This window comes from Podarcis pityusensis, assembly GCF_964106645.2.
Source record: "Podarcis pityusensis genome assembly, chromosome: 5".
NCBI lineage: Eukaryota > Metazoa > Chordata > Lepidosauria > Squamata > Lacertidae > Podarcis > Podarcis pityusensis.
This window is the reverse complement of record NC_138032.1, coordinates 90,334,457-90,361,740: the sequence shown is the minus strand read 5'-3', so window position 1 is coordinate 90,361,740 and position 27,284 is coordinate 90,334,457. Positions and strand designations below refer to the sequence as shown.

Sequence of the window (27,284 nt, the reverse complement as noted above, 5' to 3'; positions counted from 1 at the left end):
CCTCTCTCTATGTCAGTGGTTCTCAACCTGTGGGTCCCCAGATGTTGTTGGACTACAACTCCCATCACCCCTGAGCTCTGGCCTTGCTAGCTAGGGGTGATGGGAGTTGTAGTTCAACAACATCTGGGGACCTACAGGTTGAGAAAGGCTGCTCTATGTAGTGCAGTTTCAGCCAGGCAGCATGGACGCTGCTGGCGCTGTGGTCTAAACCACTGAGTCTCTTGGGCTTGCTGATCAGCAGGTTGGTGGTTCGAATCCCCACTACAGAGGGGACCAGGAAGGGGTCCTGCCTATAACGGAGCAGGATTTAATGCCTCCACCACTAGGGCTGAGCAAAGTCTGGTCTTCAATATCATTATATATCACCAACTTAACACTGTGATATACCTATATATCACGGTGTCTGAAATAAGGATGTAACTATGTAGAGGTGAACGAGGTAATGTCCTGGTAACTGCTACTACAAAATGGTAGTTGGGATGTTGGTGGCTCTGTGCTCTAAACCACTGAGCCTCTTGGGCTTGCCGATCAGAAGGTTGGTGGTTCGAATCCTTGAGACGGGGTGAGCTCCCGTTGTTCGGTCCCAGATCCTGCCAATCTGGCAGTTTGAAAGCACACCAGTGCAAGTAGATAAATAGGTTGTGGCGGGAAGGCAAATGGCGTTTCTGTGTGCTCTGGTTTCCATCACGGTGTTCTGTTGTGCCAGAAGTGGTTTAATCCTGCTGGCCACATGACCCGGAAAGCTGTTTGGGGACAAACGCTGGCTCCCTCGGCCTGAAAGCGAGATGAGCACCACACCCCCATTGTCGCCTTTGACTGGACTTAACCGTCATGGAGTCCTTACCTTTACTTTTTTTTAATGAATGTGTATATTAGTGAAAATAACAAACACTAGAGGATGTTGTCTTGTGGATATCTATATCTATATTAGGTGAAATTTGCATAAAAATATGGGTTTGAGCCCCACGTTCGGCAAAAAGATTCCTGCATCACAGGAGGTTGGAGAAGATGACCTCTGTGGTCCCTTCCAAATCTATGATTCTATGATTCTCTGTGTGTATTAGCAGAAATCTGTACCTGAATGCCAATAAATTTTCATTGGGACTTTAAAAAAAATTGCAAATGGATGTGGAAATGTGGATAGCTGGACTCAAGCTTGGAAAAATGAGAAAAACAGAAACCAAAATTGCCAGATTTGCCCACCATCCCTATCAACAGCTGATGTTAGTGTTTGCCTGATGTAGCCACAGAGTGTTTCCTCCATTCATGGCTCTGCTACTTTCTTCTGAACCTGCCTTGTCATTGAACCTGCTCCCTTATCATTGTGTAGGGACGCGGGTGGTGCTGTGGGTTAAACCACAGAGCCTAGGGCTTGCCGATCAGAAGGTCGGCGGTTCGAATCCCCGCGACGGGGTGAGCTCCTGTTGCTCGGTCCCTGCTCCTGCCAACCTAGCAGTTCAAAAGCACGTCAAAGTGCAAGTAGATAAATAGGTACCGCTCCAGCGGGAAGGTAAACGGCTTTTCCGTGTGCTGCTCTGGTTCGCCAGAAGCGGCTTAGTCATGCTGGCCACATGACCCGGAAGCTGTACGCCGGCTCCCTCGGCCAATAAAGCGAGATGAGTGCCGCAACCCCAGATTCATGGCTGGACCTAATGCTCAGGGGTCCTTTTTATCATTGTGTGGTCTAAACCACTGAGCCTACGACTTGCCAATTGGCAGGTCGGCGGTTCGAATCCCCACGACGGAGTGAGCTCCCGTTGCTCGGTCCCAGCTCCTGCCAACTTAGCAGTTCGAAAGCACGTCAAAGTGCAAGTAGATAAATAGGTACCGGTCTGGGGGGAAGGTAAATGGCATGTCCATGCGCTGCTCTGGTTTCGCCAGAAGCGGCTTAGTCATGCTGGCCACATGACCCGGAAAAACTGTCTGCGGACAAACGCCGGCTCCCTCGGCCAGTAAAGCGAGATGAGCGTCGCAACCCCAGAGTCGTTCGTGACTGGACTTAACTGTCAGGGCTCCTTTACCTTTACACCTCAGTCAGATAGTGGCATTCCTCTACTTCCTTGTTGCTCACCTGTTCAGCTTCAACAGCCCTTACCAGTTCCTCACGAGATGGCATTGTTTCCTTTCGGGAACTGGTTTTCCTGTTTGATTTTAGAAATGGCCCTCCTCCATAAGAAGCGTTGTTGCTGAGGCAATTGGTCTGGTTTCTTTCTATCCAGGTGGAAACCAAGCAGCCTATCAGGATCAGGCGAAGGAAAGAGAGCTGACCAATAGGACACTGAAGCTGGTGGCTGCTCTTACAGAAGGATCTGTTAGGAACACAGGTAAGAGTCCATGAAGCGCTGTTGGTCCCTCTTTATGATTATGTCTCCCAGGGGCTGGAGAAGAGACCCCTTATTCAACTATGGAGAAGTGACCCAAACTGGTATTCTGGATTTCCTCTCCAGAAGGGTCATTCTGCTTTTTATTTAGTCTTGTTCGATTAAGGATAAATTTGTCTTTGCTGGATTAATTTCGGTTTCAGACATTTAATCAAAAACTGGCAATTTTCCTCCTGTTTCTTTTTTTTTGGGATAATAATTTTTATTAGTTTTCAATTACAATCTAATAATAGCCTCATTATAACAATACCAATCATCCTTATACTGAATTATATAATTTAGGGGGTCCCCCAAGTGCTAGAATTGATTGATGATTTTCTTTATTTCTGCATTCCAAAATCTCAATAATTTCAACTACATTCCAGTCATAATAATAATCCCTTATACAATAACTGCAATATTAATAACTTCTATGCGTGTTGACACATTAAATGATTTATAGAACTACAAGTGAGACACTCAAACTATATCCTTGTTCCTCATGTGTGTGGCAATTATTCTGTCTGTGGTGTTTCTTCCTGTCTTTGTAAAATGTTATGTCTCTTCTTTTCCCAGTTGTTGCTGTTATCCATTATGCCTTGGGCAGAGCTGATATCCCATTGCTGTTCCAGAAATTTCTCCCTCACTCTGTCCCATGCTTCGTTGTTTTGCAACTTTAACAATAGCTGCAAAATTCAGTCTGTCCCAATAAATAACCTTTTTTTCACCATTATCCCTCTCAGACTGGGAAAATAAGACAGCCGAATGAAGCCTTATCTCAAATTTTCACTCCCGTTTCAGTTTTGGTTAGAATTGTCCTATATTGCTATGTGTGATACAGCAGAACGCTTACAAAAGTAAAGATGGGGGCCCTCTAATTTGCTATTTCCATGCTTTTTCCATGCATGAGTGAATTTCTAAGCCATTGTTTCCCAAACTTGGGTCTCCAGCTGTTTTTGGACTACAACTCCCATCAGCCTTAGCTAGTGGCCAGGGATGATGGGAACTGTAGTCTGAAAACAGCTGGAGAAACACGGTTTGGGAAACACTGTTCTAAGTGCTTTAACTCTTCTCTAGAGTTAGAACTGACATTATTCACTATAATCCTTATATTTGTTTTTGGTGATTCTTGGGTAGCTAGCTGGTCCTCTCCTTTAAGACCCTGGATAATTTATGCAATAGGATAAAACTAATATATCTTAAAAATTATGTCGGTATGCAGCAATCCAAGATGTGGTGTGGTCATGGATCAGTTAACTATGTTTACTTACTGCTTTAGTGGTTCTCAGAGACTACGGGATGGTGCCATATATCAAGATTTTTATAGACGATGAATTGTACCGAAATGATACCCTGACTATCTTGGAGCATCTGTCAGTTATCAACCCTGAGGAGTACATGAGCTTCATTGTTGGGGCCTTGTGCTCTTCTACCCAAGGGGAACTGAACTTCAAGCTGGATCTACTTAAGGTGATAAATACGAAATGCTCCTTCTTGTTTATTTAGTTCCCCTCCCTCTTTATGTAGACATATGTGATGGCTGGGCTTGCTCCTTTCTACTTTTGTTTCCCCCTCCTGCACTGAATGCTAAGGAAATTCTATATTGTTGATTGATTGATTGATTTTGTATACCGCCCTTCACTGGGGTGCCCCTGAGAGGCCTGTGCCCTGGCGCAACGAACCACTAAGCCCTATTGGAAAGACGGCTCTGTATAGAAGCGCAGCAGGCTGAATGGTAATGTTTGTAACAAATTTATTTACTGGCTACTTCCTAACATGCGAATCATGTAGACCATATGCAATCCTTAAGGTATATAACCTAATTAAATTAAATCAAATGCAGATACAGTGGTACCTCGGGTTACATACACTTCAGGTTACATACGCTTCAGGCTACAGACTCCGCTAACCCAGAAATAGTGCTTCAGGTTAAGAACTTTGCTTCAGGATGAGAACAGAAATTGTGCTCCGGCGGTGCAGCGGCAGCGGGAGGCCCCATTAGCTAAAGTGGTGCTTCAGGTTAAGAACAGTTTCAGGTTAAGAACAGACCTCTGGAACGAATTAAGTACTTAACCCGAGGTACCACTGTTCTGTACCCGAGGTACCATGCTGCTCTGGTTTGCCAGAAGCAAGATCAGGCAACCTCCCGTCCATCTGGTCATGGGAGCCACCCACTAACAGTGCCTCCCATCTTATCTGGATTGAGCTTCAGTTTATTGGCTCTCATCCAGTCCATTACCAAGTTAAGACAATGATCCAGAACATCCGCTGCCACACCTGCAGATGTAAAGGAGAAACAGAGCTGTGTGTCATCAGCATATTGCTACTTCATAGCAGGCCCTATTCATCATTGCCAGTACATCTGTGAGAAGGATTTCAGGCCAGATGGGAACACTGTATCAGCTATGTAGACAAGTCAGTTCTGACTCCATAGTTTTGCAGTTATTTCAAGTTTCTAGGAGTTGTTCAGATTCTTTAAAACAGGGCTTGTGTTCTAATTTTCTTCATCCCACCCCACAACTGGGGTGGTCTCTGTGGGAATGTTCAGGGATGCAGGAGAGGATATATTGTCTGATTATATCCTTATCCAACTTGTGTTAACAAGTTCTCCAATTTCAGCAGAGTAATACATTCCCCTTTATTTTAAGTTTGCAGCGGCTGCATTTGCTCAGGCTCGCTAAAGCCTCTATAATAATTATTCTGGTAATTTCCCCTTATTCCCTCATAAAATAGAAGAGACGACACAGTCTTTTACAAAAGTATAAAAAGAGTTTACTCACATTCTGTTCACAATCAAATCCCAGAAGGCAGACTTAGGCTTAATGAAGTAATAGACATTTGGAATCTATCTTATAAGAAGACAGTCCCTTTGTCCTCTCTTGGCTGGAAGCCAAGAGTGCATCTTTCACTCAGTAGATGTTGCTTCTTCGATGCATGTGGTGAAAGAGAGAAGGAAGAGAAGGAAGATGGCTGCCCTGCCCTGTGCTTTTATCATTACCTGCACAGGTGAGGCCACACCCACCTCTAGTCACATGTAGAGGAAGCCTGTCCCAGCCCAGAGGGAAACAGGAAGTTTACCTGCTGGCTGGACAAACATCCCTCCCTATGTGTAAACATGTACACTCTAGGAATGTTGTACTTGACTGCTCTTGTGTTTCACATCCCACAGTCTCCTGCCCCCAGAAAGGTTTAGACAAACATTTCTTACTATAACCCTACCTTCTAGAATGAAAGAGTACTGCAACCCACTCAAAGATGCCTTCCACCCACTGAAGAGAATAAACTTACCACAGTTGATCCAACAATCTTTTTAAGACTGAGTTTGTTGCATTACCTGATCCAGTGAGAAGCAATGCAGCTTTGATGCCTAATTCTGACAAATTATAACTGTGTTAATACATAATGTAAGAAAATGAATTTGTTATATACAGCCCTTGGGACAGTGATTACATTATGCACAAATTCAGATTGATTTGCTAATATATATTTAGCTGTTAAACCCCAAGCTCAAATGTGATTAGCTCTACAGTATTCCAGAGTGGCATGAGGTAGGCAATTATGAGGAATAACAAATAATGCAATGTGAAAATAAATTCTGTTAGCTGTAAATGAGTTAGGGGGTTCCACTGCAGGCAAACCTTTTATAGATTCAAGCCAGAAGGACAGACAATTAAACTATAACAGAGTTAGAGCGAGAAGAAATGGAGTTACTCCTGACCTTTCTAGATATGTGTCAGAGCTATCCTGATACTTTGAAGTCCAACTGATTAGATTTATGCTCTGTTCAGGAGCCTAGTATGATACATTAGCATGCAAAACTGAATGACAGTAATAAAGTCCTCCTCGTGTGTTTCTGGCAAGCCCCCTTCTCACCCATTTGATGGGTTAAGAGGAAGAGAGAAAGAGAATTTGTATGTTGTGATGGGAATGTTTCACCTTGTGTGCTTGGTCTGTGAGCACTTAGAAAATGATGCTCTGAATAATAGGCACCAACTCTATGGGGCTGAGGACAGCACCCCCCAAAAAAGGATGTGGGGATGGTCTCCAGGCCTCCCCACAGCAGACATGGACCCCACCAGGCTTCCCTGGGCCTTGCGGCCTGCTCCCAAGGTGTGGGACATCACACGTGTGTGTCACACATGTGACATCATGCGCACACAACGAGCTCCTCACAACGTTGCGCGGAACTGGCTGCCTCTGCTGTCATTACTAAGACCCAGCATGGGTTTCTCAAAAACAAGTCATGCCAGGCAAATCTCATTTCTTTTTCTTGATAGAGATACAAACTTTGTTACAAGCGCCTTATTCTGGACAGTTCGAGTTTCTAAGCCCTACCTCTGAAATATCTGTTGCCTCAACCAGAGACATGATGGGCCTGGTATTTCTTTTGTGCAGGTTGACATCGTAAAGCCATTGTCACAAAGGTTTACTTCTTACAGAGCTGGCAAACCTCTGTCTGGGATATGCCAGTTCAGATTGTAGGGTGGGAGTCCAACACACAGAAACACGCCTTCCAGAGAGAAAATTCCACAGAGCCAAGGCTAAAACCGCTCTCTGTGGCATTCTGTCTTGCTATGTGTTGAGGTTTGTTGCAGATCCTCCAAGTGTCCCTATTTTCAATCACCATCATTTATTTGTACGCCGCCTTTCCATAGTTGAAACTATGCTCAAGGCGACTTACAGCATGACAAGATTTACATAATTACAAACATAACAGAAGACATAAACAATAAATAAAATGCATAAAAAGTACACAACCTAATGGAAACAACTTTCTCATAAATCAAAAGATCTAAAACTAAAGATACAACGATAATATCAAGAATGGCAACAGCTCTCTCAATCCCCTGTAAATACCAGTAATACTCCAGCTCAAGAATCTGTTCAGCAGTCTCAGTTTTCGTAGCTGGAGTCAGTCATCACTCCACTCTCCCAGGCCAGATGGGAAAGGGCCAGTAAGGCAGGGTGCAGGTCTTCCAGGGCTCACAGCCAAGATGGTCTCATTTAAAAAAACAGAGATGAAAATTAAAAACAATTTAAAAGAGGAGCCCTCGGTGCTAAGCAGCCGCCGCAGTCCTTGTGAAGCCTGTCAAGCCCCACCCCAGGCCAGGTGGAAGAAGGCAAGGGTGGAGCCCCTCAGGCCCTCAGCAGGCAGTCCTCCAGGGACAGACCTGGATTTACTGAAGCCCTCCCGGTTTCTGATTTGATCCCGGAATTTCCCGCTTTTCCTTAGGATGTCCCTATTTTCACCAGAGAAACGTTAGAGGGTATGGAATTATGCGACCCACAAGCCAAGGACATAAGTAACTTTACAACCTTTAGAAGACATCTGAAGGCAGCCCTGTAGTGGGAATTTTTTTAAAAAAAGTTTAATGTTTTAATATATTTTCATATATGTTGGAAGCTGCCCAGAGTGGCTGGGGCAACCCAGTCAGATGGGTGGGGTACAAATAATAAAATTACTATTATTATGGAACAGGACGTCCCTATATTCATCGGAGAAATGTTGGATGGCATGTTGTTGTTGTTTTTTAAATGGAGGATCATTCAGTCGAGGGAGCCCCATTTGCATTTGGGTACACCCCGAAGGTTTACAACCTGCCACACTGAGCCCTAGGCCCAAATCACTCCTTTAAATTCCTAGGAGTTTATCTCAGTGAAGACCTTACTTGGAAAATAAACACAACCAGGTGGTTACGAAAGCCCAACAGAGACTCCATCTCCTCAGAGTATTGCAGAAGAACAATGTCAGTCAACATTTGATGATCTCCTTCTACCGGTCCACAATAGAAAGTGTCCTTTCATACTGCATCACGGTGTGGTACGCTGGTTTGACATCATCTGATAGGAAGTGCCTACAGAGGGTGGTGAATACCGCACAAGATATTATGGGCTGTCCCGTGAACCCGCTGGATGAAATAGCAGAAGAAGGTTGCCTCAGGAGAGTGAGGAAAATTATCAGGGATGATTCACACCCTGGCCGGCACTTTCTTGATCTCCTGCCCTCAGGCAGAAGATATAGAAGCATGATTAGTCGCACCAACAGGGTAAAGAACAGCTTCTATCCATTTTAGGCTGCTGAATGAAAAGATAACAACAGGGCAACTGACTTTCGGGTTTAGTGGGTGTGCGTCAGTAAACGAGGGGAATTAAGACTAAAAGAGTTGAGCGGGGGGTGCTCGTGTAACCTCACTGCATACAAGTTGTACAAGTGACAATAAAGTATTTCAATATTCAATATTTAAAGTTTACAGAGCAAATGAAGTGATGACTAAGTACTTTCTTCCTTTCTCACTCTCCAATTCCAAAGTCTCTCCTGAGGACACTGGATAATCCCAAGGGCCGTTCAGCCTTCAGAACCAGCAGTGGTTTTAATGGGCTGCTCTCTCTGCTGGCTGACATGGAAGGCGCGTTGCAGGATCCGCCCTCAAGCTTGTGGGCCCCGTTTGGTCCTAGCCACATAATGGAGCTCGTACTCCATATTCTCCAAGCAATAGCGGCTGCCATCTATTCGGACGCTGTCAACCGTGATTTTTTCCAAAAGAAGGGGCTCTTTGACAAGATGGCGGAGGACCTTGGCTTGCTAGGCTGCTTCTCAGGACAGAAGTGGGGACAGATTCCAGTACAGCTCCACGCAACACGGTCGTTTGCTGAATTTTCAAATGCAGCTGTTTCCTCACCCGAGTCCTTTCCTACCTGGCTTAAAAGCTGCATAATTATACTCAGTTTCCTTGACAACATGGCCAAGAGGAACCCCTTCGAAGTCAAGAGCTACTTGGTGGACATGAAACTAGGTGTAGATCAAGTCCCTCGAGATGTAAAAGAAAATAAACCAGAAGAAACTGAAGACAACTTCGAGCATTCAGGTGAAAATAGAGCAACCGTAGACCTACAGCCAGAATTCAAAGACAGGTAAGTTTCTGACTACTATAAGTACTAAAAAAATGTCTAAAGATGCTTCTGTTATTATATTTTTACAGCATTCTTTTCATACGGTAAGTGAAGGGGGAGACATTTTATCCAGCTTCCATGAAACAATATGTGAATTGAAATACATGGATCCTTCGTGGTTTGTACTACTCTGGGTTTCATAACAAAGCTCTTCAGGCAAATAATGTGTACTAAAAGGTGTTTCTTTGTTTGTTTTTTTAAAGGGAAAAGTGTGCATAAAAATGTGTATGTTTGTGGAAAAAGAACACAAAATATAATAGGGGAAATTGCTTGAAAAATGTGTATATTGTGAGAAATTGCATACACAAACCTTGCATGTCAGGAGAACTGTGAATGGAAGTGCTGGTGGATTTTCACGAGGACTGTGGCAAACTGAATTTAAGATTGGAAAAGTAAGAATCTGAGGGAAACTGACAGCGACCGAGTTGTCCATCTCCATGTGCAGTAATTAACTGGCAGCCTGCTTCTGTGCATGTTGACACAGGATAAAAGCTCAAACGCCGTATAACACGACAGGAACAAAACTGCCTCTAACTTGGTTTAGAGCCCAGCTAGGAGGACAGCAATTGGAAGTGGGACCTTTCTTTGTATGAAGTGATGGGCTGAAGGAAGGTTCAGCATTTATGCCCACGGGCCTATTTTGTGCTTTAAAATCAGACATGTGCAGAAGATTGCAGCTTGGCAGCCTATTTTTTATACAGCTGCTGTATATTCTGCTAGTGTTGTGGAAATATAGAGAATGGCCTTGCAAAAAAAGTTGTTCTTTTTTTAACAAGGAAAATTCTGAGGGCCATATAACATAGTACAGTGGTACCTCGGGTTAAGAACTTAATTCGTTCTGGAGGTCCGTTCTTAACCTGAAACTGTTCTTAACCTGGGTACCACTTTAGCTAATGGGGTCTCCTGCTGCCGCCGCGCCGCAACTGTGCAATTTCTGTTCTCATCCTGAAGCAAAGTTCTTAACCTGAGGTACCCGAGGACACTGACAAACTGGAACGTGTCCAGAGGAGGGCAACCAAAATGGTCAAAGGCCTGGAAACGATGCCTTATGAGGAACGGCTAAGGGAGCTGGGCATGTTTAGCCTGGAGAAGAGGAGGTTAAGGGGTGATATGATAGCCATGTTCAAATATATAAAAGGATTGCACATAGAGGAGGGAGAAAGGTTGTTTTCTGCTGCTCCAGAGAAGCGGACACGGAGCAATGGATCCAAACTACAAGAAAGAAGATTCCACCTAAACATTAGGAAGAACTTCCTGACAGTAAGAGCTGTTCGACAGTGGAATTTGCTGCCAAGGAGTGTGGTGGAGTCTCCTTCTTTGGAGGTCTTTAAGCAGAGGCTTGACAACCATATGTCAGGAGTGCTCTGATGGTGTTTCCTGCTTGGCAGGGGGTTGGACTCGATGGCCCTTGTGGTCTCTTCCAACTCTGTGATTCTATGATTCTATGATTCTATTTCTGGGTTAGCGGAGTCTGTAACCTGAAGCGTCTGTAACCCGAGGTACCACTGTATGTTGTTCATAGATGTTTTGAGAATGGTATGCCCAGTATAATGTGTTCCTCTCTCAGCATGCCCCCAACATCTGTTCCAAAGTGTCCACCAACGCTCTGGAGCAGATTTTGCAGGTACACGTGGAAGTCCTGTTACACAAGAGGAGGTCTGTTGTGGATGCAACCCAAAGCACAGTACACTGGTACCTCTGGTTACGTACTTAATTCGTTCCGGAGGTCTGTTCTTAACCTGAAACTGTTCTTAACCTGAGGTACCACTTTAGCTAATGGAGCCTGCCGCCGCTGCGCGATTTCTGTTCTCATCCTGAAGCAAAGTTCTTAATCCGAGGTACTATTTCTGGGTTAGCGGAGTCTGTAACCTGAAGCGTATGTAACCCGAGGTACCACTGTATACTCTTCTGCAGAATTATGCAGCATATAGAATTATGCTGTGCGGCTGGAGTCGAACCTACAATAGCATGACAGTGTGTTGGAGGGCCACAATGACATGATGCTTGTAACTGACAGCCTCCCCTTCAGATCTCCGTAGTTTCAAATGCCGCCAATACTTCTTTTTTGTGAGGTTCCCATTATTATGTGCAGTTGCCAAACATCCTGCTACGGCTTCCTCCTTCGACTCCTCAGTATTCCCACTTCCTCCTCAAAGAAGCCGTTTCTTCAGAGGCCTCACGCCAAAGAGCAGCGAGGAATCAAGAATGAGCCGTCCATATGGAAACCTGCCTTAAACAGAGTCAGGCCACAGGCCTACCCAGATCGTTGCAGGTAGATCTCACCTTAGGCTGAGGTTATGTTCCTGACTATTGTGTGCATAAGCAAAATTATGTAAAGCCCGAATGAGCCCTAGAACAGCCCTGTGCGACAATCTGTACATGTCCAAAATGGGAGAATAGTAATAATAATAATAATAATAATAATAATAATAATAATAATTATACCCTGCCCTCCCCAGGCTCAGGATGTCTAACACCAATAAAATCACAGTAAAAACATAATAGGGGGGAAAACCCAATTTAAAATACAAGTTAAAGTGCAATTTAAAATGCAGCCTCATTTTAAAAGTAGCCAATAACTTAAGACCATAAGGGGGTTGGATAACTCCAAAGAAAATATGGGCATCCTACCATACCCTCTGACATTTCTCCGATGAAAATAGGGACATTCTGGGATCAAATCAGAAACCTAAATCTCTAAATCAGGGATATCCCTGGGAAACGGAGGCATTTGAAGAGTCTGTTGCTGCACCAGGAAGTTGTGAACTAAGCGAGAAATTCTAGCATAATCAATTTTATGGGACCTCAACTTGCAGCCTCGCCAATGGAAAATGTATCTGATTTATCAGTTATTTTTAACTTATTGCTTTAGTATGGGCACATCCAGAAAAGTTTCTTACCCCTGAAATTTGTAGCTTTACCACAGAACTGGGGATGGCCAGAACTTGGTCCTGTTCATAATTTTGTGCGTTGCCATGGGAGCTGCATCCCATGTTAATTGGGCGTTTGTGTGCGTGAAACAACCACATGGAAAGTCATGTGGGTCTTTCCTTCCCACATGTTGCCTTTCTGGGAAGAATGGCAAGAATCCAGTGAGAAATAACCACATGATCTGCCTCACCTTATTTGTTGTGTCAACCACACGGTGGATCCAGTAGGGTGGACTTTTGTATGTTACGCAACATACAAAACCTATTTACAGTACTTCCACGAGAGAAATACTCCCCACCCACCTGGTGTTTTTATCTGTTCCTATTTTATCTGCAAGCCAGCCATCTTGAATCATTGTTAGTGAAAAAGGCAGGCCATAAACAAATATAAAATATAATATAAAAGTAATAATGAGAATAACCTTATAACCAACACTCAGGCTTCTTTCGATGGGGAAAGGTCTGTAAGAGGGCTTTGTGCCCATGGATGGGCCATCATTTTCTGCTAGGGCCATGACCAAAGTGTTTGTTTTATGAAAAGCATATGAAGAATGAGGCTGTCGGGAAAGAGTTGGCATTCATGGGTGCGGGCGATGTTCTCTTTCTGCTGCAGAATGTGCTGGAGCCCAGTGGGGCTGCAAGCCAGGCAGAATCTGAACAAGAACACAAAATTTGGGCATGTTTGTGGCAGTGGTGTTTTTCTAGAAAAAAGAGGTGCTGGAACTCACCATGAACGTTTCCCTTGTTCTCTTACGATGGCAATGGAGCACCCCCAAGAGGTGCCAGAACCAAGTTCCTGTGAGTTCCAGCTGAAGAAAGAAAAAGCCCTGGTTTTCAGTGATATCATTCCTCCCAACCAACCTCTTGAGCGATGAGAATTTGGGAATAAGTTCTAGCATAGTCAAAGGTAACAGAACCCCTGACCATTAGGTCGCGGATGATTCTGGGGTTGTGGCACTTTATCTTGCTTTATTGGCCAAGGGAACCGGCGTACAGCTTCCGGGTCATGTGGCCAGCATGACAAAGCTGCTTCTGGCGAACCAGAGCAGCGCATGGAAACGCCGTTTACCTTCCCGCTGGAGCGGTACCTATTTATCTACTTGCACTTTGACGTACTTTCGAACTGCTAGGTTGGCAGGAGCAGGGACTGAGCAACGGGAGCTCACCCTGTCGCAGGGATTCGAACTGCCGACCTTCTGATCAGCAAGCCCTAGGCTCTGCGGTTTAACCCACAGTGCCACCCACATCCCTTCTAGCATAGTAGAATGTGTCCCCCCCCCCCCAGGTTCACACATTAAAAATGTGAGGCTTGTATTTATCTCTGGTGTGGTCATTAGGCAGTTGGGTGACACTGGTGACAGTTATGAAAGTGCCAGTTTTGACCTACCAAGTTGAAGCAAACAGCAATTAACTTTAATAATATTTAGAAACGGCAATCTTAATTTTTGTTGCAGGGCAATCTGCGAGGAAGCAGCTGGCTGAGAGTGAAGTAAGATTCCTGTGGCACTGGAGGGCAGTATGTGTGTTCTGTACTACTCTAGTAGCTGCTTTGTAAACTGATGTTCACACAGTGAAAAAGCGTTTACGAACAGTTTAATTACTAGTATTCAGTATTTAGGGCTCGACCTTTGTAAAGCACAGTCCTGTCATCATTTGTCATGGAGCATCTTTGAAACAGATGCCCATTCTGGTTGGCATTTTGCCACCATCCATGCGTTTCCAAAAATTGGGGACTGCTTGCTTTTAAAAAATGATTTGTTAATTGACAAGTGCAAACTCTCAAGCATTTGTAGAGGGGCAGGATGAACGCTCTTTCCTCTCCCTATCCTGTGTCAGCCACAGGACTGTTTAGGAGAATTGAGAGCTTGGTTTCCCGGCCGCCATTTTTTGAACCAGCCTGAACATCGTGAAGAAAGGTTGATGTAGCTTGGAAATGTGTGGCATTTTGCTTTGACTGGACAGCAGTGGAGCTGTTTCAAGATCCAGGAAGGGGTCTTTTTGTTATTTATAAGAATTCTAAGGTCTCATAAAACATAAAACATAAAATATACAGTGGTACCTCAGGTTACATACGCTTCAGGTTACAGACTCCACTAACCCAGAAATATTACCTTGGGTTAAGAAGTTTGCTTCAGGATGAGAACAGAAATCGCGTGGTGGCAGCAGGAGGCCCCATTAGCTAAAATGGTGCTTCAGGTTAAGAACAGTTTCAGGTTAAGAACAGACCTCCAGAACGAATTAAGTTCTTAACCCGAGGTACCACTGTAATTTAAAAAATAATATAAAATATAAAATAAATGTTCAGAAGTCCACAAGGTAAACACACATGTGTGTGTGTGAGAGAGCGAGAGCGAGCGAGCGAGAGAGAGAGAGAGAGAGAGAGAGAGAGAATCGCTTTTACTGGTTTTACAAATACAAAATACAAATGAACAGAGAATTAAAAAGTACAGTCAAACCCCGGTTGTCGAACATAATCAGTTCCGGAAGACCGTTCGACTTCTGAAATGTTCGACAACCGAGGTGTGGCTTCTGATTGGTTGCAAGAACTTCTTGCACTCAAACGGAAGCCATGTCAGACTTTTGGGTTCCAAAAAACATTTGAAAACCAGAGCATTTACTTTTGGTTTTTTGGTGTTCGGGAGCCGAAATGTTCGAAAACGGAGCCATTTGAGAACCGAGGTTTGATTGTATATTTATATAAAGAGATTCTCTGAATTTCAAGACTCGCTCCCCTCCCAATCTCCTCTATGGGGTCTCATTTTAAACATCTACTACTGCATATTCATCCATACTCCAATTTTTATATCAAACCATATTATCCATCGTAATTTTTACACTAGAAGTAACATCAAAATCCTGCCTTTGTTTCTGTCTGCTTATAGTGGTCTCATAAATAACTCACAATATTTTCCCCATTCTTTCATAAGTTTTTCTCCTATTGGTTTCTGAGTTTTCCAGTCAGTTTTGCCATCTACACGCATAAGTATATAAACCACATGTCTGAAAAAGTATAGGAGAGCAATCCTGAAGCCATCTTGACTCTTAATTACCTCAAATATTTCCTCTGCAGAAGGAAATATCTTGGAAAAGCCTTTCCCAATGTCCCCCCCACCCCCCACCCCCACTTACAAATCCTTCAAATCCTATCTTAAGGGCATATTTTGTGTATGAATACACCTGTATTCAGAACTAAAGTCTTTACCATTTCAAAAGAATGGCCAGACTTACCAGGTAATGCAATCAGTAAATATCAGGTATCTTGTCAGACAGCAGACAAACCACACCCTCAAATTTTTGTTGTAGACCGCCTCTTTCTGTGAACTATGTATGACGCTTTCTTTTTTTTGGGGGGGGGGTTGTCTTTGGCTAAGGGGATGGGCAATTTCTAAAGTATTTTAATCATTCTTGTGCATCCTTATTCTGGGTCCTCACCTCCTTGCAAAGGGGGTGGGAAACTGCGTTGCAACAGAAAAATAAAGATCTACATTGATTTCTGCTTTATTAAACTTTATTAGTACTATACATACAATACATTTTACAAAAACAAAACAAACAAAAACAAAACACAACAAACAAAACAATACAGTCACAACAAACAAAAACACCAAAAAAATGTTCTCTTGACTTCCATTCATCCCCTTGTGTTATCTGAACTTCATTTTCTACTTCACCCTTTTTATTTTTATTTTTCTAGATGTTTAGAATTACTTTTTTATTTATTCCTCTATTGTCTTGCAAGATTCAGTCCAGACCTGTCAAAGCATTTCACTTTTTACAGTGCTGTTTTATATACTCTCTAAAGACATTCCATTCTTTATCTAGTCTCTGTTTTGAGTTGTCTCTTAGTCTTCCCGTCATTTTGGCTAATTCTATATATTCTATCTTCACCTGCCAGTCTAATATGGTTGGTATCACTTTTCCTTTCCAATTTTTTTGCTATTAAAATTTTAGCCGCTGTTGTCGCATACATGAAAATTCTTCTGATTTTTATTTTTTAAAAAATTTGTATTTCAGTGGCCATAATGCCTAATAGGAAGGCTTTTGTTTTGTTTTTTTTAAAGGAATGTTTACAGATTTTTTAAAAAGTTCGTTGTACATTGTATCCCAGAATTCTCTTATTTTCACACAACTCCACAACATATGCAACATTTTACCATCTGCTTTTTTACACTCTGGTGTCTCTTCAGGTCATGTAAATCTTTCAATTTCTACACCGCATTTCTGAATGAAAAATATGTACTCTAAGAATGTGCTGAAGCGCCTCTCCCCTTGTGCTGTGTGGAGTGTGTATGTGTGTTTAGGGCTCTGGAAAAGGAAAGAACTTCATTAAACGCTTTTATAAGTGGTGAAAAGAGCCCCAGTTTTTCATGAACTGTGCTGTGCTGGTGGTTGGTGGCTTCCTTATAGAGGCAAGGCACCTGTTTCCTGAACTGAGCTTCCCCTCCATCATGTCAACACATGGTCATATCAACCATGAAATACTTGTCCCCTAATTAAAAGGTAAAGGTAAAGGACCCCTGACCATTAGCTCCAGTCGTAGACGACTCTGGAGTTGCGGCACACATCTCGCTTTACTGGCTAAGGGAGCTGGTGTACAGCTTCCGGGTCATGTGGCCAGCTTGGACAGTTTGGTCACTTCTGGTGAACCAGAGCAGCGCACGGAAACGCTGTTTACCTTCCCGCCAGAGTGGTACCTATTTATCTACTTGCACTTTGATGTGCTTTCAAACTGCTAGGTTGGCAGGAGCAGGGACTGAGCAACGGGAGCTCACCCCGTTGCGGGGATTTGAACCGCCAACCTTCTGATCGGCAAGCCCTAGGCTCTGTGGTTTAGACCACAGCGCCACCCATTTCCCTTTTTTTGTTCCCCAATTAGCCAGTGTCAAAGCTTCTAGGCAGTGCCGTATTTACATATAAGCTAAACAAGCTATAGCTTAGGACCTCTCTTGGGGACCCCCCAAAAATTTAAAGGAAAAAAACCCTGGATGTACATTTCTAAAATATAAGATAAAAAACAAGTAAAATAAAACCTACATACAGCAAGAGTGTTTTGTGTTGTGTAGGCTCCTATTATGTTAGTCATGGGCCCCACCTGCAAGCCTGCTCCCTAAAATATCACTGGTTTGCTCATTTCTATATATAGAGTGCCTGCATCCTGCATGTGCAAATGGCTTTAGATACCTATTAGGTCCATAAATGACCATATAGCATATATTCAACATAAAAAACAGCGACAATTTGTTGTTGACAAAGGACAGCTGGACATATAAAGTAGCTTAGGGTTTCATCAAACCTAAATCCGGCCCTGCTTCTAGGGAACAATGGCCCCCATTTGGGAAGTTCTCCTGGTTAAGTTGCTGTGGATGATTTATATCAATCCACAGATTTCGGAAGAAATACATGGGAGTCCAGAGGATTCCGTTCAGCTGCCTAATATGAGAAATTCCTCATTTCTGAGTTGGTTTTCATGAAGTTATAAAATGAGATATAACCCAGAGATTTGCTCAACGTCTCTAGAACGTTCTCAGCTGAGATTTAGCTTCATGGAGGAATTTTGTATTGCCAACAAATTCAGTGTTTTGTTCGCTTTGCTATTATAAATATTTTGGCTATTGTGTGTGTGTGTGTGTGTGTGTGTGTGTGCGCTCGCCTCCCTCATATGTATTGTTGTTAATTCACTTCACATGTATGGAAGTGTGGGGAAGAAGAAGAAGAAGAAGAAGAAGAAGAAGAAGAAGAAGAGGAGGAGGAGGAGTTTGGATTTGATATCCCGCCTTTCACTCCCTTTAAGGAGTCTCAAAGCGGCTAACATTCTCCTTTCCCTTCCTCCCCCACAACAAACACTCTGTGAGGTGAGTGGGGCTGAGAGACTTCAAAGAAGTATGACTGGCCCAAGGTCACCCAGCAGCTGCATGTGGAGGAGCGGAGACGCGAACCCGGTTCCCCAGATTACAAGCCTACCGCTCTTAACCACTACACCACGCTGGAGGGAACCTCTGGCCCTCCACATATTGCTGAACGACAACTTCCATCGCCTATGGCTAATGCTTCCCTTGCTACCTGTATCATCACACTTTCTTTTGGTAAACTGATTTCTTTGGGCTTGCAACATCACCAATGTCATCCAGCTCCAGCCTTCCATTCTCATTAAAATTACCAATTATTAGCTATTTCTGTATGGTTTGTAGATTATTATATCCAGTTCAATATGCAGAAGACAGATTTATTATGTTGTTATTGTTTAGTCGTTTAGTCGTGCCAGGCACTCCTGTCTTCCACTGCCTCCCGCAGTTTGGTCAAACTCATGCTGGTAGCTTCGAGAACACTGTCCAACCATCTCGTCCTCTGTCCTCCCCTTCTCCTTGTGCCCTCCATCTTTCCCAACATCAGGGTCTTTTCCAGGGAGTCTTCTCTTCTCATGAGGTGGCCAAAGTATTGGAGCCTCAGCTTCACGATCTGTCCTTCCAGTGAGCACTCAGGGCTGATTTCCTTAATAATGGAGAGGTTTGATCTTCTTGCAAGAATGGATAGGTTTGATCTTCTTGCAAGATTTATTATGTTTCACCTTAAAGCTTTTCTTTTGCCTCTCAACAAGTTCAGAGATTGGGCATTTTCGTTGTTTCTCATTCCCTTTTGACTCATATTTCTGCTCTTCCGTCAGTTCTCTTTCTGTAACATTAGGGGAAAAAAATGTCCCTTTAAATCTGCTGGCTCTGTTAAATCTCTTATTCAGACCTGCGTTCTGTTCTGCATTGACAACTGCAACATTTTATTCAGTAGTCTTCCTGTTTTTCAGCATCTTATCTCTGTTTTCAGTTCTGCTTTCTTCATGTTTTATATGTTTTCCTTCCCTGATTTCCTCTACTATTTTGCAGTAGGTTAAAACAACTTTTAACAAACAGTTGTCTACTCATCTGTTTATCCCACTATAAGAAATTATATTGTCAGTACAACCTTTTTCTTGTGCATTTTCTTCTTAATTTCCTATTTGACTTATTTCCTGTTCCTGCACTGATGTACAGCTTTTACTTTTTGCTTCTTTCCTGATGCTAGTTCAGTGTCCCCCCGCCTTTCTTTCTGTCTCAGGTGGTTAGTCTGTGTGTGTGTTTTTAATTGTGAACCTATGAGGTGTTTTTGATTTTGTTCTGCCACCTAGTGCATTTTATGGCCCCCTGTAAGGGTTGGGCGTTTGCCATTTCAGCTACAAATCTACCAACTTCTGAAATTAGTTTGTGTGTGTCCAGTATGTTTTGTCCAGGTTATATTTGATCCTAAGAGATGTGATTGTGGATTACAGATGCTTGAGGAATTTGATCTGTGTGATTTTGGATGTGAATGGACCTGATCCACATCTCACGGACTAATGTGTTGATTGTTACTTAATTATCCATAGGTTTTTGTAGTTTCCAAACTGTCTACTTCTCTGCTCATATTTTGAGGGAATACAAAAATACATATTTTGAGAGAAAAACACATTTATAAATACATATTTAGATACTTATTTAAATGTGGTGTGCATGTGTGTGGATCAAAACATTGCAGATTAATGCGGAAATGGAGCAAAATGAAGTTATGGGTGAACACATTGTCACAGAATGGAAGCGGACCGATTCCACCGTTTAGATTGTGGAAGGATCTGTCAACTTAGGTCCTCCCAATTTCTCATTTTCCTGCCAACTTAAATTGGGTTCTTCACATTTCTACAGCATTTTGTAAACTTTCTTTAAAAAGCAATCCTCGTGGAAATTCTTTGATATTTTTGTGCAACTTTCTCCCAATAAGCACATTTTTCTAGGCAATTTTCTCAAGCTGTTTCTGCTGATATAACTCATGTTTGCATGTTGTTTTCACTGGTATATTCATTTTTATGCACATTTTAATCTATTATATGCATTTTTCTAAACGTTGGTTTGTTGGTGAACTGCACTGCAAAATTTGGATTAAGTGCAAATTTGGAATTGACTAGCAGTTCAATTCCATGCATGTTTGGTAAGCATAGGTAGGATCATTGTGTATTTCTGATTGCAGTATCTGTCCAGCAAACTGAAAACTATAGTAGCTAAATGGATCTTACATATGTCTTAGTACCAGGGAATATGAAGCAGTGTACAGTGGTACCTCGGGTTAAGTACTTAATTCGTTCCAGAGGTCCATTCTTAACCTGAAACTGTTCTTAACCTGAAGCACCACTTTAGCTAATGGGGCCTCCTGCTGCTGCCGCGCTGCCGGAGCACGATTTCTTTTCTCATCCTGAAGCAAAGTTCTTAACCCGAGGTACTATTTCTGGGTTAGCGGAGTCTGTAACCTGAAGCGTATGTAACCTGAGGTACCACTGTATTATGGTCATGTTCCTGCTCTGCTTGTGAACTTCTAGACTGGCTATAGAAAAATGCTGGAGTAGGTGGACTCCTATTTGACCCAGCAAGGATATCCTTATGTTCTAAACTGTTGTCTTTTATTACACACTGATGTCCATCTGCCCATGCCTCTAGAGTTACGTTAACTCTCTCCATGTCTTTTCTCTTCAGGTTAGATGCTGAGGACGGGGAAATTGTGTGTCCTGGGGCTCTTTGTGTCATGGTGAAACTGATTTGCAAGCTCTACAATGAGGCTCACCCAGAAGTAAGTCCTGCCTTCATAGTCATTTGTTGGCTCTTTGTTTCCTTAGATTACAAGGCCCCATAAGATCAAAAGCAAATGTTGCATTGCTTTCAGATTAAAGGATTCCTTCCAGCCTCTTTCGAGTGGGGCCTAGAAGCCCCACTTTGGGAAAACAAATGGAATTGCTGCAGCCTTTCTTTGCCCTAGTACTCAGCTCTGAAAGATGGGGAGGCATCCACTGAAGGCCAACTTCCAGAAAGGGTAAAGGTAAAGGGACCCCTGACCATTAGGTCCAGTCGTGACCAACTCTGGGGTTGCTGCGCTCATCTCACTTTACTGGCCAAGGGAGCTGGCGTACAGCTTCCGGGTCATGTGGCCAGCATGACTAAGCTGCTTCTGGCGAACCAGAGCAGCGCACAGAAACGCCGTTTACCTTCCCGCCGGAGTGGTACCTATTTATCTAGTTGCACTTTGACATGCTTTCGAACTGCTAGGTTGGCAGGAGCAGGGACCGAGCAACGGGAGCTCACCCCATCGCGGGGATTCGAACTGCCGACCTTCTGATCGGCAAGTCCTAGGCTCTGTGGTTTTAACCCACAGTGCCACCCGCATCCCAGAAAGGGTAAAGGGAACCTTTATTCTAGAAAGTTTTACCCATCAAATGATCTCTTTACCCATCAAATGATCCATCTGCTGACAAGGGAGGGGGCAATTTGTATTTCTATCAGGGTGTTGCCCAGCCCAGTACTGTCTCTACTTTATTTCTCCCTCTTTATGCCAAATCTCCTTATGTCCCCCTGAATCTGTGCAGAATTTTAGGGCATTTGGGAAGTGTGAAATTTTAGGTAACTGAGTCCTTACTAACCTATTATTCTCTCCGTATCTGAGATCTGATGATTTCATCCCGGAATTCACACAGATCAAATTCCTTAAGCATTCCAAACTGAAAGCACAAGTTCAAAAGCAAACATTATTAATTTAGAATATTTATATCATGCTTAATAATCCCCAAATGCTTTCAAATGTATGAATCTGAATGCAATGGGAATAAAAAATGGGAATAAACGAGAGCAATACGTTCATAGGATCTGCAATGTAGAGAAACACAGGTACTGTTCCCAAGGCTATAAAGTTGTGAATTGCACTGGAAAGGAGGAGATGAAAACTACTTAAAAGTATATGGCATGTTGCTGAATGACACTGTTGCCCTTAGGCTTCACCCTCATGCAAAGTTGTGAGCTTGTCTGCTGATTTCTAATTGCACCTCCTGTATCCCTGACGAATTGTGGGAGTGATTTGTAGGAAAATCAATCTATAAGCTGGGGAAACAGAGACTAGTTTCCTGCCACCATTAATTTTTTTTCACTAAAACCCCCTTTTTACTGGAATGAGCATCCCTGAAAACAGCACATTTTATTCAAAACAAGGCAATCTTGTTATTGGCAGGACTGCTGTCATAATGAGAACAATCAATTCCTTGTACTCCATTATGGCCATATTGAATTTATTTGGGAGATTACTTGTTTACTTAGCCAAGATCAACATAGGTTTGCTTTTCTTTTCTTGACCTTGCTTTCCCCCCACTGAAATAATTATTAGGAAGTGCAATATTTAAAGCACAAAAAGCATTAGAAGCTACTTTAAAATATCTAGATTAAGATGCTCTCTCGGTTCTTGGAGAATTGGAGAACACGGTCCCTTAAGAGTTCTTGTGAAAAAAACTCTTAGAGATGGAGAAGAGCCCATTTGGGCTTTGAGCAATTTCAATGTGTTTCTTTAGGACTGGCCTGAACTAGTCATTAACCCATGCAAACCCAGCTCATCGGCCATGTACTTGTGGCCTAGTGCCACCCTAGCTGTACAGACCCAGTCAGAAGAATTGTCAGGCTGGCGATAAGAAGCCATATATCGTTGACTTCTGCTACAGCATGGTGCCATTGGCTCTACTCAGGACTGGGAAGAGGCCAAAGATAGAGCAATAATAGCTCATTAGGGTCATACAGTGGTACCTCGGGTTAAGTACTTAATTCGTTCCAGAGGTCCGTTCTTAACCTGAAGCAAAATTAACCTGAAGCACTATTTCTGGCTTAGTGGAGTGTGTAACCTGAAGCGTATGTAACCCGAGGTACCACTGTACTATGGTTTTCCCAGTAGTGATGTATGGAAGTGAGAGCTGGACCATAAAGAAGGCTGTTCGCCGAAGAATGGATGCTTTAGAATTATGGTGCTGGAGGAGACTCTTGAGAGTCCCATGGATGGCAAGGAGATCAAACATGTCCATTCTGAAGGAAATCAGCCCTGAGTGCTCACTGGAAGGACAGATCGTGAAGCTGAGGCTCCAATACTTTGGCCACCTCATGAGAAGAGAAGACTCCCTAGAAAAGACCCTGATGTTGGGAAAGATTGAGGGAACAAGGAGAAGGGGGCAACAGAGGACGAGATGGTTGGACAGTGTTCTCGAAGCTACCAGCATGAGTTTGACCAAGCTGCAGGAGGCAGTGGAAGACAGAAGTGCCTGGCGTGCTCTGGTCCATGGGGTCACGAAGAGTCGGACATGACTAAACGACTAAACAACAAAGCTCATTATTATATTATTTAAAATCCCACCATGCCCCGACCATTTTCTTTTCTTTTTTAGATTTTTGGCAATATTTACAAAATCCCAAGAGTACCAAAAGACAATTGAAACATACGCTGTTCGCCAAAAAATGCATAGCAAGGCAAATCATTTCTGCAAAGTCACACAGAATTTGTTCTTCGCACAGTTAATACAAGGAGACTTACAATAATTTTTGCCACTTTTCTCTCAAGTTTATGTAGCTATAATATGTATTCAGCTAGCTATAACAGGGAATTCTGATTAATTGACCACGATACCGTGCAGTTTGATAGCTCTCTTTCTTCATGTTTTGTGACCCAGCTAGATTTGCTTCCCAGGGGCAAGTTTAGTGGGCTGTAATTTGAGATAAGTAGATGTGCATAGCCTATAAAGATGTTTAAAAAGAAAAAAAGGTAAGGACCCCTGGATGGTTAAGTCCAGTCGAAATCGACTATGGGGTGCAACACTCATCTCTGCTTTCAGGCTGAGGAAGCCAGCGTTTGTCCACAGACAGCTTTTCTGGGACATGTGGCCAACATAACTAAACCACTTCTGGCACAACAGAACATTGTGACGAGTGCCAGAGTGCACGGACACGCCATTTACTTTCCCACCACAGCGGTACCTATTTATCTACTTGCACTAGCATGCTTTCGAACTGCTAGGTTGGAAGGAGCCGGGATAGAACAACGGGAGCTCACCGCTTCGCAGGGATTCGAACCGCTTACCTTCCGATCAACAAGCACAAGAGGTTCAGTGGTTTAGACCAAAGCACCAACTGCCACCCATGTCCCTATAGCTAGGGTAGGAAAACTGAGACTAGAGGGCCAATTATGTCCATCCAGGTTTCTCTCTGTGGCCCCCAGGACTCTTCCCAAGCCACAATCCCTTTCCATGCATTGTCCTTATAGTCCTCATGGTTCTCTGCTGGAGCTAGAACAAATTTGAGACAAAACTTCTGAAAATTCTCTTCTGCGAATTCTGATGGTGAACACAAGTGTTAAAATTAACCAAATATTCAATATGTGGCATCAGACATTTGAGTTCCGTTCCCAGTAGGACTATAATATGAGAGCTGGCATGGAATAGCAGCTAGCTTTTGATGAAACCTGACTTATGGCAGTGAACGTTTGATACTATCTGACAGCAGGCAGGGAACTATAATCGGTATTTGACAGCTGCCTTGAAACAGAATCTAATAACTTTATATGAACCCCATTCATTAATCCTGTCCATGACTACAAGCAGATTTCAGATTTTTATTCCGAAGCTGGATGCTGAATTCCGGGGTGAGGTTTCTTCATTAAAGTCCGGCTTTCAGATTTGGAGAATCTGTATCCCTAGAATCATAGAATCATAGAATCATAGAATCATAGAGCTGGAAGAGACCACAAGGGCCATCGAGTCCAACCCCCTGCCAAGCAGGCTTCCCTTGCAGAAATTAGCAAGCCCCTCATATTCTTTTTTAAATTTTTATTGAGTGTTTATTTAGTTACTATATACGGTGGTACCTCTGGTTACGTACTTAATTCATTCCGGAGGTCCATTCTTAACCTGAAACTGTTCTTAACCTGAAGCACCACTTTAGCTAATGGGGCCTCCTGCGGCTGCTGCGCTGCCGGAGCCCGATTTCTGTTCTCATCCTGAAGCAAAGTTCTTAACCCGAGGTACTATTTCTGGGTTAGTAGAGTCTGTAACCTGAAGTGTATGTAACCTGAAGCGTATGTAACTCGAGGTACCACTGTAATAGAATATAAAATATAGAATATACAAAATATAGAGTATTGAATATTACATTTGTATATTCCCGTTTTCAGCAATACATTCCATTTCGTATCTATTTCAATACTAAACGTGTATAAATAGTTTCCTTATTTATTATTGTGACTTCCCTCCACCACAGCTCGACATCTTTCGATATATTTTTAAACTTACCATTGTGTTATATATATTAGTTACTTTAACCCCAAGAACAATCTTACGGTAATTTTTTCTTAGCTTTACCAACTTAATCAATAGTAAAGGTAAAGGTACCCCTGCCCGTACGGGCCAGTCTTGCCAGACTCTAGGGTTGTGCGCTCATCTCACTCTATAGGCTGAGAGCCAGCGCTGTCCGCAGACACTTCCGGGTCACGTGGCCAGTGTGACAAGCTGCATCTGGCGAGCCAGCGCAGCACACGGAACGCCATTTACCTTCCCGCTGGTAAGCGGTCCCTATTTATCTACTTGCACCCAGAGGTGCTTTTGAACTGCTAGGTTGGCAGGCGCTGGGACCGAACGACGGGAGCGCACCCCGCCGCGGGGATTCGAACCGCCGACCATGTGATCGGCAAGTCCTAGGCGCTGAGGTTTTACCCACAGCGCCACCCGCGTCCCCTAAACTTAATCAATGCCTATCGATAAATTTGTTTTGGAATGATGTTTCATCATATATTCTTCCAAACAGACCCATTCCTTCTTGAGTTTCTGATTCGATGGAAGTCTAATGGCTGCTGCCATTTTGGCCAGCTCTATAAATTCACATAATTTGTTTAACCAATCCTCTATTGAGGGGACAATGTCCCCTTTCCAATTTTTAGCTGTTAGTAACCTGGCAGCAGGGGACGTGGGTGGCACTGTGGGTTAAACCACAGAGGCTAGGACTTGCCGATCAGAAGGTCAGCTGTTCGAATCCCCACGACGGGGTGAGCTCCCGTTGCTCGGTCCCTGCTCCTGCCCACCTAGCAGTTTGAAAGCACGTCAAAGTGCAAGTAGATAAATAGGTACCGCTCCGGCGGGAAGGTAAACGGCGTTTCTGTGCGCTGCTGTGGTTCGCCAGAAGCAGCTTAGTCATGCTGGCCACATGACCCGGAAGCTCTACGCCGGCTCCCTTGGCCAATAAAGCGAGATGAGCGCTGCAACCCCAGAGTCGGTCACGACTGGAGACTGGACCTAATGGTCAGGGGTCCCTTTACCCTTTACCTTTAACCTGGCAGCAACCATGGCAAGCCCCTTATATTCTTTCTTTCTGTTCCCTCCCCTCGGTCGTTTCAGCTATCATGGGAAATCCAATACGCTGTGGCCAATCACATCCAGTCCTTGATGAAGATGGAGAAGAATCGCCAGGTGGCATGTGGAGCTGGCCTGCTGAACGCTCTTGTTACCTCCTGCTTAGAGGTGCTGCACAACGACAACAACCCCTTGCATCTGCCTCTAATCAGACTCTTTGAGAAACTTGCGTCCCAGTCAATTGAGCCCAATGTCTTAAGGTACTTCCTTTCAGGATTTTGGTTCTGGGACATGTGGTCATCTCCTCTGGAGGCAAAGGGGGAACTGAACCCTCTTTGTAGCTAAGATGCTTGGTAGATGCTTTGTCCGCATCAGGGGTCAGCAAATATTTACAGCAGGCGGCCGGTCCACTGTCCCTCAGACCTTGTTGGGAGCCGGACTATATTTTGAAAAAAATAGTGAACGAATTCCTATGCCCCACAAATAACCCAGAGATGCATTTTAAATAAAAGGACACATTCTACTAATGTAAAAACACGTTGATTCCCGGACCGTCCGTGGGCCGGATTGGGAAGGCGATTGGGCCGGATCCAGCCCCCGGGCCTTAGTTTGCCTACCCATGATCTGCATGTTATGAAAAATCTGTTGTTGGAAACACAGAAGTTGACAACCTCGTTCAGAATGGTGTCCCTTCCCGAAGATGGCATTTCTCAATTTGTGCTAATGCAAGTTATTTGGCGTACTTTCATGCTGTATTTGATTAATCTGCATTTATGAAACAAATCAATAACTGCACTTTAAAATACAAAAACCAACAGAACAAAACTCAAGAAGCCTGTTATAATAATCTGAAAC

At 43.4% G+C, this 27,284-nt stretch overlaps 1 protein-coding gene across 2 annotated transcripts in view; it reads left to right on the top strand.

Annotated features, from left to right (window-relative positions):
* Positions 1 to 27,284, top strand: part of WDFY4 (WDFY family member 4) — a 190,342-nt gene that overhangs the window by 24,321 nt on the left and 138,737 nt on the right. The window contains exons 10-14 of one of the 2 annotated variants that reach the window (XM_081005350.1): positions 2,220 to 2,324; positions 3,640 to 3,830; positions 8,671 to 9,272; positions 20,770 to 20,863; positions 26,475 to 26,689. In XM_081005350.1, the coding sequence (XP_080861476.1) occupies positions 2,220 to 2,324; positions 3,640 to 3,830; positions 8,671 to 9,272; positions 20,770 to 20,863; positions 26,475 to 26,689 (1,207 nt within the window). Of the gene's footprint in view, positions 1 to 2,219; positions 2,325 to 3,639; positions 3,831 to 4,737; positions 4,776 to 8,670; positions 9,273 to 20,769; positions 20,864 to 26,474; positions 26,690 to 27,284 lie in introns of those variants that run through there. The other variant, XM_081005351.1, reaches the window with a different exon arrangement.